The 12,556-nt window shown below is 46.0% G+C and overlaps 1 protein-coding gene across 1 annotated transcript in view; it reads left to right on the top strand.

Annotated features, from left to right (window-relative positions):
- Window positions 1-12,007, top strand: part of LOC139398192 (roundabout homolog 2-like) — a 16,486-nt gene extending 4,479 nt beyond the window's left edge. The window contains exons 2-3 of the mRNA XM_071144312.1: window positions 2,611-2,937; window positions 11,959-12,007. Coding sequence (XP_071000413.1) covers window positions 2,611-2,937; window positions 11,959-11,963 — 332 coding nt within the window. The 3' untranslated portion in view covers window positions 11,964-12,007. The remainder of the gene's footprint in view (window positions 1-2,610; window positions 2,938-11,958) is intronic.
- The last annotated feature ends 549 nt before the right edge of the window (window positions 12,008-12,556 follow it).

The following is a 12,556-nucleotide window of genomic DNA, read 5'->3' as shown; positions in this document are numbered from 1 at the left end:
GGTTGTTAGCGTACCTCTTAACCCTGATGATGTGATATGCAGGCTGATCAAAGGGCTGGGCCACGCTAGCCTGGTTAGCCTGGTTAGCATGGTTAGCATGGTTAACCTGGTTAGCCTGGTTAGCTTAGTTAACCTGGTTAGCCTGGTTAGCCTGGTTAGCATGGTTAACCTGGTTAGCCTGGTTAGCTTAGTTAGCCTGGTTAGTCTGGTTAGCATGGTTAACCTGGTTAGCCTGGTTAGCATGGTTAGCCTGGTTAGCATGGTTAGCATGGTTAACCTGGTTAGCCTGGTTAGCTTAGTTAACCTGGTTAGCCTGGTTAGCCTGGTTAGCATGGTTAGCATGGTTAACCTGGTTAGCTTAGTTAGCCTGGTTAGTCTGGTTAGCATGGTTAACCTGGTTAGCCTGGTTAGGATACAGGCTGCAGGATCAAAGGGCTGTGATGGGAGCAGGTTACTAATGGTGGTTAATTAGGAGTGGCTCAGACAGATACATGCAACAGACTCAAACATCTGAGACAGACTCTGTTTTTCTGGGGGCTTTATTCCATTTTTAGATAGAGTAATATATATTATCTCTTTTCTCTGGGCATGGATGTCCCTCTGTCTCTCTCTTCTCTCGATATCTCCCTCTAACACCCACACACAGGGATTCAGTAATTACTCCCTGAGCATCTCTTCAGAAGGGAAACTCACTAATAGTTACAGTAATACCCACTCATCATTATTAAGAAACCAGTGTAGGAATTACTTTCACAACACTGTTGCGTTGTTATTGCATCACCTTACTGCCTTATCGTACAGACTTCACTATCAACCTTTCCTCCTCCACTGTGGACAACACTTAAACATGAACAGTAAAGACACAGTACAAGCAACATAGCACCATAATAAAGTCTGTGGTAAGGGAGTGGTAATGAGTGACTGGGGTGTAGTGAGTCTACTCTGTATTTTGGGGGTGTGGGTTAATGATGTTCCGTTGGCTCCCCTCCCTGTTTTCAGTAGTAGTGATTCATCTTGACCTGGCGTCGCCTGCCTCTAATTCTGCTGACTCCCCTCTAATCACGGCCCACCGCAGGAAGATGCGCTCTCAGAACCATTTTTTTGGGGGAAATGGGGCGGATGAATGGAGGATGTGTGGAGAAGAGAGGGCACTGAGTCGAGGTAGTGTGGCAAGTCCATGTGATGCTGGGTAAATTAATTGTGACCCTGTGCCGCCAATTAGTCCCATTTCCCTTCAATTGGTGCTGATTTGGCTCCAAGGCATATGTGGGGAGATACAGGGTTGGACACACACACACACACACACACACACACACACACACACACACACACACACACACACACACACACACACACACACACATAGACCTGTCATCTTCTATCCCTCAGGCGTTAACGACATCATGCTCATTTGCATTTAAAGCAGTTCTGATAGCCACAGCTCACTGGTCTCAGCCATGTTGCTGCCTCATGCATTAGCTTGTAGTGGTTTCTACCTGGGTCTCTGCTCATGTGGTCCTGTATGGCTCACTCCATAGAGCTTGCAGCACCAAGGGTTGTGGGGTGGATTCCTGCTGGGTCCATGTATACAGTAACGACTGTACATCAGTTTTGATAAAAACGTCTGCTAAACGGTGAGGCAGGTAGCCTAGTGGTTAGAGCGTTGGGCCAGTAACTGAAAACTTGCTGTATCAAATCCCTGAGCTGCCAAGGTGAAAATCTGTCCTTCTGCTGCTGAACAAAAGTAGTTAACCCACTGTTCCCAGGTAGGGTGTCGTTATAAATAAGAAGTTGTTCTTAACTAAATCGCCTAGTTAAATAAAAATGGATAGACAGTATATTTGTCTGTTGATTAACACAAAGCTGTGAGGTGTGTCTTCCCCCCCTCTCATTTCTGACAGGGGTACATAGCTGGAACGTTGGGTTGCTCAGGAGGAGATGTTACTGTGTGTAATGAAAGGCTTTAAATGATAAGTTACTGTATTTAATGAAAGCCTTTAAAGGAGAAGTAACTGTATTTAATGAAAGGCTCTAAAGGAGAAGTTACTGTATTTAATGAAAGGCTTTAAAGGACAAGTTACTGTATTTAATGAAAGGCTCTAAAGGACAAGTTACTGTATTTAATGAAAGGCTCTAAAGGACAAGTTACTGTATTTAATGAAAGGCTCTAAAGGACAAGTTACTGTATTTAATGAAAGGCTCTAAAGGATAAGTTGCTGTATTTAATGAAAGGCTCTAAAGGACAAGTTACTGTATTTAATGAAAGGCTCTAAAGGACAAGTTACTGTAGCATTGCTCAGCTCTAAAGGAGAAGTTACTGTATGATGTAATGACAGGGTGACATCACTCTGAGAACAGTAATTGAGCTGCTTTCTGCTGCTGTGCATATCACAGGCACCTGCCTAGGATTACTTACTCTATTGAGATATCACCAATCCACTACCGTTTCTCTCTGTTCCCATGTTTCACAATTCAGAGTTAGGTATACATATGCAGATGATGTAATAGTGTTAACGGTAGGTTAAAGATACCTGGTACATGGTCCTAGCTGGCCTGTTGGCCCTTAACATCCAGTGTTAGTCAATTCTCTCTTTTCTCTTCTCTTCCCAGGATCCCGTCTGCGTCAGGAGGACTCCCCACCCCGGATTGTGGAGCACCCCTCTGACTTGATCGTGTCCAAAGGGGAGCCGGCCACCCTCAACTGCAAGGCAGAGGGGCGGCCCAGCCCCACGGTGGAGTGGTACAAGGACGGGGAGCGGGTGGAAACGGACCGGGACAACCCTCGATCTCAACGCATGCTGCTGCCCAGCGGCTCCCTCTTCTTTCTACGTATCGTCCACGGACGACGCTCCAAACCGGATGAGGGCTCCTACGTCTGCGTCGCCCGCAACTACCTGGGAGAAGCCGTCAGCCACAACGCCTCGCTGGAAGTAGCATGTGAGTGCAGCTCGTGTTGGGGCTTTTCTTATTTCTTCTTGGGCCTCTGGGCCTCTGGGCCTCTGGGCCTCTGGGTTCGGTGTGAATGGAAGAGAAGGGGGTTTAGACTGGAGCTGGGGCTGAATAGAAGACTCCAGTTTCCTACTCTATTTCCCCCTCAATGTGCTCATTGAGTTGGATAATCTCACAGGAGATGGTTCAGGATGTGTTTTGCCCAGTGGCCCCAGTAGGCTTGAGGAGGCCTGGGGGGAGAGTGGCCTGATCATCCCAGGGTGAGTGCTCTTGTAAAGGACCCTTGGTAGGGGGTCAGGAGCTACAATAGCAACAAAGCTGTTTCGGTTGTCCTGCTAGCTCTGGTGTTTGTCAGGGAGATGGATCAGAGTTTTTAATACACAAAACAGGCCAGTCATTGTATCTGTGTTCGGTCATCTTTTAGTGGAGAGAGATACCCCAGTTTTCATTGGATGTAGACTAGACTAGAGGAGCTCCTCTTTAATGCCTGCTGGACTGTCTTAATGATGGACCTGCTTTGATGTGGAGGGGGCATTCCATCATTGTGAGGGTCAGTGACTACACTGAAAGGTTTGGGACTAAAAGCTTTCAAATAAATAGATAGTGAATAATATACACTCCTTAAAAAAGGCTGGTTGGTTTCTGAGGTCAGATCTTAGACGTGTTATCTGTGCTGTGTCTCTACTGGCTGTTCTGAGGTCAGCTCTTAGATATATGATCTGTGCTGTCTGTGTCTCTACTGGCCGGAGAGGGAACATTGAGAAGAGGATCTCAGATATCAACTGCTTCTCAAGCATGCCCAAGAGCTGTCACCAAAGCCCTCATTGTAATCTATTGGAGAGCGAGGGGTTTGGGGGATGGGCGGTGGACTTTTTTTAGGGCGCTGGTGACTGGCTGGGGCTGGAGGGGAGGATCTGATGGTGGTTAGGGGAGTGGGGGTGAAAACTGAAGGAATGTACCATAGGCTACATGAGAAGGCAAGATACATTCTGTATTTCAGCTGTGGACTTACTATGCTTTCTTCGTATTTTGTTGTGGATGATGTATATATTTCTGACTCTTGATGTACCATCAGGTGCAGAAATGGCCATAATTAAAAAATGAATCTAAAATGATTTATTGGTTGCTTTTAAGGGCTCTGCCTTTGAAATGAGAGAGCCTAGTTCCATGGGAGGACCATGGGAATATAGTAGCAGTGGGTTGGTCACGGAAGAGCACAGCTGAAACCATACCCTGTGTGTTAGTGGTGGCGGGGGACGGTGTCATGTCCTCATCTCCTCTTAGATCTCACCCCAGAGTCAGGCTCTGCTGCCCCAAACTGATGACTGTTCCTCTGCTGTCTTTTATTCACTCAGTCACTCACCCTGGATGGTTAGAGGCCTGCCTTCAGAAATACAGAAGGTCTCCTGATGAATACATCAAATAGAAATGTCAAGGAAATTGAACAGTGAGTGTTAAACAGGGCCCCAGTTTCCATAAATTGGAATGCTAAAAATATTCCCCCAACAGTGGACGATATGGGGTATTTATTTCTAGGTGGGTTCTTCAAGTAGAAGAACATTAGGTTTGGCTGGAGCAGGATGGAAGCAGGACTGGAGCGGTGCAGGCCAGAGTAGAGACAGTGGCTGGCCTGGCCCTGCCCACAGCACTGGGCTGCTTATTCTGGACCAGGTTCAAAAGGACCCATAATGACAAGGTTCTGAGCTGCGGCCCTCTCTCTCTCTCTCTCTCTCTGTCTCTCTCTCTCTCTGTCTCTGTCTCTGTCTGTCTCTCTCTGTCTCTCTCTGTCTCTCTCTGTCTCTCTCTCTCTCTCTCTCTCTCTCTCTCTCTCTCTCTCTCTCTGTCGCTCTCTCTCTGTCTCTCTCTCTCTCTCTGTCTCTCTCTCTCTGTCTCTCTCTGTCTCTCTCTCTCTCTCTCTGTCTCTCTCTCTGTCTGTTTCTCTCTCTCTCTCTCTCTCTCTCTCTCTCTCTCTGTCTCTCTCTGTCTGTCTCACTCTCTCTCTCTGTCTCTCTCTGTCTGTCTCTCTGTCTCTCTCTGTCTCTCTCTCTCTCTCTCTGTCTGTCTCACTCTCTCTCTCTGTCTCTCTCTGTCTGTCTCTCTCTGTCTCTCTGTGTCTCTCTCTGTCTCTCTCTGTCTCTCTGACTCCACTCTATTTTTCACGCTCCCGCACATATAATTACGTTGTCGGAGCAACCAGGATAGAACCCTGCAGGAGAGAGAAGGAGATTGAAGGAGAGCGCAGAGAAAACTAAGCCCTGAGCTTTTACAAGACCTCGTTTAAACTTCAGAACAGGAACAGAACCTTTTAAAAAACAATTTTGACATTGTGTGCTTGTGATTGCTGAAAAATGTTCGGCAAATCTCAATTTATCGTAGTTTATCTTTTTTTTTTACATTTTAGCGTTTTATTCCAAGGATTTATTGACTAATTCCACGGTGAGTTCAAGACAAACCCAGAGCTTTTCTCCCCAGTGAAACTTCAGAGAAGGAAGTTAACATATTAACAATGTTTACTCTACCAAGCTCTCAGAGCCCTGCAAGATTTCACTTTAAAAGCAAAAAACCCACTACTTTTGTACACTGTTATTCTAATGACCTGGCTTTTAGAGTTCTCCTACACTCGAGCGACTGTAAACATAATCCAAGTTGCAACAAGTCGTGTTTTGTCAGGCTGGGGCGAGCTAACCCAGTTTGTTTGGTTTATCATTAACGACACGTACAGCACATAGCCGCAATCTCTCCATCTGACCCTCTTAATATAGACAGGGTTAATGCATTCACCGTGAATCCTGTTTGTCCTGTGTTTACTATACTGTACTATAGTATACTATACTTTACTATACTATACTCACACAGGCTCAAGGTGGGATTAATTCTTTCTCTGTTGATGTTTGCTGTGTGTTAGTAATGGAGACACCAAGTAATGAGACGGCTTTGTTCATGTTTAATAGCATGCTATGGAGAACAAAGAGAGATAGAGCTGTACTGTTGAACGACGGAGAGGACTGGCTGACTGACTGGCTGACTGACTGGCTGACTGGCTAACTGACTGACTAACCAGCTGACTGACTGGCTGACTGGCTAACTAGCTGACTGGCTGACTGACTGACTAACCAGCTGACTGTCTTACTAGCTGACTGGCTGACTGACTGGCTGACTGAGTGACTGACTGGCTGACTGGCTGACTGTCTAACTAGCTGACTGGCTGACAATTTGACTGACTGACTGGCTACCTAGCTGACTGGCAGACTTGCTGACTGGCTGACTGAATGACTGGCTGACTAGTTGAATGGCTGACTGGCTGACTGGGCCTGCTCTCTAGCAGCAAACAGGCTGATGCAGATCACAAAGGACCAGGTGACTGGCTGCAGTCCTCTAACTGCACTGCAAGCCACATTAAGTCATGTACAGAATCAAGCTGCCTTTCAAAGAATGACTGAAATTCCTCACCTCAGTCTTTTAGGCTTTTTTTCCTCAAAACAAGGAACTCTGGGATTTTTTAAACTGCAGCTGTTAAAACAATGATCAAAGCCAGAACGTTTTAGACTTGACAAAATATAAAACAAAGGTATTGTGGAGACATTCTTCCAAAGGGCTGACCATCATCCTCATCTCTCACGTTTTTCTGTGTTCATGTGTTGACACTGTGTGGGTGCCAATGACAAGGTCTCTCCTTCTCCCCTTCTCTCTCTCTCTCTCTCTCTCTCTCTACTCTCTCTCTCACACACACACACACACATACACACACACAGACAGTGCTGTGTAAAGTTGACTATCAACCTTGACTGTATCAAAGTGGTTTCCTCTTATCTTTACCCATTGTACAGTACAGACTACAGAGTCCCGAGAGGCACTAAGAACAGCTTTCTGTTTTCCAGGAGGGACAGTGTGTGAGATAGTAAAGTGAGGTAATGGTCGGCATACTGCTCCACTTGACAGAGAGATAACCCCGGGGCCTGCTCTCTGTCTACTGGCCTGGCTCGCTGTCTGTACTGAGCTACTGACCACGCCGCACAGGGCTCACTGCTGGACTCATGAACACATGGATAGACATGGCTCTCTGGAGTTCTGAGTCACTCTATTGCCATCACAGGAGAGAGGGAGATATGTCCTGTCGAACTTATCTTTTCATATAGCTCTTTAATAACATGTAGGTAACACACTTGATATATTCTTAGCCACAATGTCAAGCTAGTAAGCTATCCAGCTCCTGAGTGGGGGAGCTCCTTAGGCTCATCTGTGGAGCGGGTGGGGTGGAGCAGGGGGGACAGTTGGCAAGCGCCAGTGTAAAGACTGGGATGGCCCCCTCCCACTGAGTACCCGCCTGTCTACTGAGCAGGAAATCCCTTGTACTACATCTGTTGGCCCTCAAAGAGCAGGGTCTTTATGTCAACCCCCACACCCACTACCCAAAACCCAACGTATGAAATCCATCAGGATTCTATTTCATACCGCTGTCCTCACTCAGTCTTCTCTCTTTTCCCTCTCTCTCTGACACAATGAAATAGAATCAGTCTGCCTTCCACTACTATTCCTTCAACTAGACTAATTATTTACCTGCTAGAGTGTTTGCCTTTCATTAACTTGTTATTGTGGCAGGCACCTCTTGTCTGGTCTTCTTCTCACAGAGTGGTAAGGATTTACATTCCAGGAGAACCATCTCACATCGTGTTCTCTCTAACGTTGTTGCAAACATTTCTATTCCCCCTCTCTTTTTTCTGCTGCATAAGAGTTGTACAAGTCTATGTTCTGCTAATTCCAATGAGAGAGAGAGAGAGAGAGAGAGAAAGAGAGAGAGAGAGAGAGAGAGAGAGAGAGAGAGAGAGAGAGAGAGAGAGAGAGAGAGAGAGAGAGAGAGAGAGAGAGAGAGAGAGAGAGAGAGAGAGAGAGAGAGAGAGAGAGAGAGAGAGAGAGAGAGAGAGAGAGAGAGAGAGAGAGAGAGAGAGAGAGAGAGAGAGATCCCACCCATGTGCTGCCAGGGTACTGGAGGCTGAGTGTGTTAAAGCTCTGTAGCAGTTAATTGTCTCAGGAAGGTTCACAGCAAATTGGTGAAAACAGCCCAGCCAGTCAACATGGAGCTGAGACGTGGCCTGAGACACAACCACAAACCTTGCTCTGCCCTAGCCCAGACACTAATCTGGTTGAAGTTGGAGTAGACTACTGTAAGAATGATGATTAAGGGCACTGTAGCCTCTCTTTTATATTCCATTTAGCCTTGAACTACAACAAACCAGTAGTCTAAAATTGTTTTTATAAATGTACTACTCTATGCTATGGGTTTTACAGCCCAATTGGCCATGATATCACACTGTATGTTTCTGGAAGGCTGTTGGCTTGTTTTAATTGATTGTGGGTGTGGATTTAGTTTAAGGCTATTTCTCTGAAATACTCTTAATCCTTTAATGACATGGAAAACAAATGGCTAACATACAGTGCATTCAGAACGTTTTCTAACCCCTATACTTTTTCCACATTTTGTTACCTTAAAGCCTTATTCTAAAGTAGATTAAATTGTTATTTTTTTCCCTAATCAATCTACACACAATACCCCATAATAACAAAGCAAAAGCAGGTTTTTAGAAATGTTTGCACATTTAAAAAAAAAAAACATAAATATTTAATTTACATGCTGTAAGCATTCAGACCCTTTACTCAGTACTTTGTTGAAGCACCTTTGGCAGCGATTACAGCCTCTTGTCTTCTTGGGTTTGACGCTACAAGCTTGGCACACCTGTATTTGGGGAGTTTCTCTCATTCTTCTCTGCAGATCCTCTCAAACTTTGTCAGGTTGAATGGGGAGCGTCGCTGCACAGCTATTTTCAGGTCTTTCCAGAGATATTTGATCGGGTTCAAGTTCAGGCTCTGGCTGTGCCACTCAACGACATTCAGAGACTTGTCCCAAAGCCACTCCTGCGTAGTCTTGGCTGTGTGCTTAGGGTCGTAGTCCTGTTGTAAGGTGAACCTTCGCCACAGTCCTGAGACTTTAGGTTTTCATCAAAGAAGTAGGTTTTCATCAAGGATCTCTCTGTACTTTGCTCTGTTCATCTTTCGCCTGATCCTGACTAGTCTCCCAGCCCCAGCCCCTGCCACTGAAAATATTCCCACAGCATGATGCTGCCACCACCATGCTTCATGGTAGGGATGGTGCCAGGTTTCCTCCATATGTGACACTTGGCATTCAGGCCAAAGAGTTCAATCTTAGTTTCATCAGACCAGAGAATCTGGTTTCTCTGAGAGTCCTTTAGGTGCTTATTGGTAAACTCCAAGTGTGTTGTCATGTGCCTTTTACTGCGGAGTGTCTTCAGTCTGCCCACTCTACCATAAAGGCCTGATTGGTAGAGTGCTGCAGAGATGATTGTGCTTCTGGAATGTTCTCCCATCTCCACACAGGAACTCTGGAGCTCTGTCAGAATGACCATCAGGTCCTTGGTCACCTCCCTGACCAAGGAATTTCTCCCCCGGTTACTCAGTTTGGCTGTGTGGCCAGCTCTAGGAAGAGTCTTGGTGGTTCCAAACTTCTTCCATTTAAGAATGATGGAGGCCACTGTGTTCTTCGGGACCTTCAATGCTGCAGACATGTTTTGGTACCCTTCCCCAGATCTGTGCTTCCACACAATTCTGTCTCAGAGCTCTGCAGGCAATTCCTTCAACCTCATGACTTGGTTTTGAGACCTTATATAGACAGGTGGGTACCTTTCCAAATCATGTCCAAGCAATTGAATTTACCACAGGTGGACTCCAATCAAGTTGTAGAAACATCTCAAGGATGATCAATGGGAACAGGATGGGCCAGAGCTCAATTTCGAGTCTCATAGCAAAGGTTCTGAATACTTATGTAAATAAAGAAAATGTCTAAAAACCTGTTTTTGCTTTGACATTATGGTTATTGTTGGTAGATTGATGAAGATTTTTATTTATTTAATCAATTTTAGAAAAAGACTAACAAAATGTGGAAAGGGGAGGGTGTCTGAATACTCTTCCTAGCACATCACTGTTAGTCCTATCTCTATTATATCACTAGGTACCCATATGACAACATCAGTGGAGACCCCTGAGTTGACGCAGCTCATAATAATGGCTGAAACGGAGTCAACGGGCCATTAACAAGAGCCCGTCCTCCCCAATTAAGGTGCCACCATCTCCTGTAGACAACATACACATTCCAATTACCCTCATAAAGATACATACATCAATCGCTTTACTATGCACACTGCGTGTGATCCCCTAAACACAACCCATTCTTCATTTCAAGGTTTTCGCATTAAATCAATGCAACTCATGTAATTAAATGTGCCCCATCTATTTGTTGTCTGTGGTCGATGCAGACATGCCACTATGAGTTGAGGATTTGTTCGATACATGACTTGTGTTCCGTCTCTAATACACAGTGCTTCTATTAGCATGCTGGGCTAGCTGGATGCTCTCCCTACAATAAACTCATAGACAGACCATATCAACATTATACTGCGGTACAATAATGACAAGATGAACATTCAACTCTTATAAGACATGGAGATCAGGGTGGGGGAGATATTGGCCCAGCTAATGAATCCAGAATGCATCTCCGCCTGTGCAGTCCCAGCAGCGAGGGGCAGGGGGTGTTGACATGCTGTCCCTCTGAGTCAAACGTCCTGATGATGCTGGAGGTGTTTAGACCGTGGTTGTCTCCCACTCCTCCCCCGTCCTCCACCGTCCTTCTCCCCCACAAGAATAATGCTGCTGGAACAAGGGCAGGGCAGGCATGAGAGCCACTCACCACGGGACAGGGAGCAGGAGAGGATTGGAGGCCACTCCAGACAGGGGCTCTTTGTGCCTACTGGCAGGAGGCATGGAGATCCAACACTGGCCCTGCAGAGATCACAGAGCTAGTGAGGAGAGGTGGACACACTCCAACTGGCCAGTCAGCGAAAGGGAGAGTGGTGTGGATTGATTGAGAAATGGAAGGATGGATACATAGATAGATAGATGGATGGATGGATGGATGGATGGATGGATGGATGGATGGATGGATGGATGGATGGATGGATGGATGGGTGTATTAATGGATGGATGGATGGATGGATGGATGGATGGATGGATGGATGGATGGATAGGTGTATTAATGGATGGATGGATGGATGGATGGATGGAGAGAACAGGGCTGGACAGTATGGTGGAGGCAGCAATGCCTTCACTGTCAATGTGTGTGTGTTTTCTTTATTACTCTGTCACTGGGTGTATCTTAGCTTGGGGGACCTCCCCATGACTCTCTGGTGAACAATGTGTTGTGAAGGCTTGTGTGAAGGCTCCTATGGACTAACTGAAGGGGCAGCTGTAGGGAGATGGAGGGTAAAGGGGCTAGCCCATGGTATGATCAATCACTGTAGGCTGACCTGCCTCTGCTCTGACAGCCTGCTGGGTTAGCCAGCCAAGTCAACCACATGCCCTCCTGCACCAAGAATACAGACCACATCTCTTCCTTCTCTTTTCACATCATCCATCTCTCTTTTCTTTCCCACCGAAATGAAAGTCAGACAGTGGAAGAGTTGGGTACCACAATGCGTATCACGGTGCGTATCATGGTTGATTCCATCTGATTTCCACTGTCAGCCTAGTATTCAACAGTGGATCCATCCACTATTTTATCTAATCTATTATCAGGTTTAGGAGGAAGTCATAAAACAATGAAGAGGCCATCGTTGGTTATAAAACACCCTCATAAATGATGGAATGGTTTTGTCTACAGGATGAGCTAAGTCTCTTCAGCCCGATGTCCTTGCTGGTGTTTGATCCTGCTTGTAAGCAGGCTGTAAAGAGGTGTAGAGCTAAATGTACTAGATGAGAGAGGATGGAGTACTCCAGCCATAGCCAATCCCCCTGCATGTCCATGCCTCGCATCTCTACTTTGATAGAACACTTATGTAGGAAATGGCTCATTTCCTCAGACGAGGATAAGTTGACTCATATTGAGTCTGCCTAACACATTTGTGTCCTTGGGTGTTTTTGTCTTCTGTCTTGTCTCCTCTGCAGGCTGACATTACACAGACATCCAGTGATCTGCTTTAGTGGTTAGAGCGTTGGGCCAGTAACCGAAAGGTTGTTGGATCGAATCCCTGAGCTGCCAAGGTAAAATGATGTCGTTCTGCCCCTGAACAAGGCAGTTAACCCACTGTTCCCCGGTAGGCCGTCATTGTAAATAAGAATTTGTTCTTAACTGTCTTGCCTAGTTAAATAAAGGTTCAATTAAAAACATTTAAAAAATAGAAACGACATGGCTCATGCGGCTTTCTGGGTGAGTGACTGTACACTCCTCTGAGCCCCTCTGTGTCACACCAGGGTGACCGCTAATTCCTCACAAAGTAATCCCTGCCTAGGGCTGCCGGAAGCTGAGGAGGAGAGGATCATGGGTAGGATGGGTCCCACAGAAAGCAGGAAGTGTCTGTGTGATATGACGATGACATGTCTGATCTGAGGACCTTGCAGGCTAATCCAGCCCTGTGATTGAAGGAAGGAGTAGGTAATGCCAGGAGTGCCCTAGCCTCTCATAGCCTGCATAAATGCAGGCAGTAGTAGATAAGAGGTGTTTGTGCTTGAGTCAAATTTCCCTGCAGTCCCTCTCAGGCTAAGC

Source organism: Oncorhynchus clarkii, unplaced genomic scaffold, assembly GCF_045791955.1.
Source record: "Oncorhynchus clarkii lewisi isolate Uvic-CL-2024 unplaced genomic scaffold, UVic_Ocla_1.0 unplaced_contig_10484_pilon_pilon, whole genome shotgun sequence".
Classification (NCBI taxonomy): Eukaryota; Metazoa; Chordata; class Actinopteri; order Salmoniformes; family Salmonidae; genus Oncorhynchus; species Oncorhynchus clarkii.
This window is presented reverse-complemented; position numbering and strand designations above follow the sequence as displayed.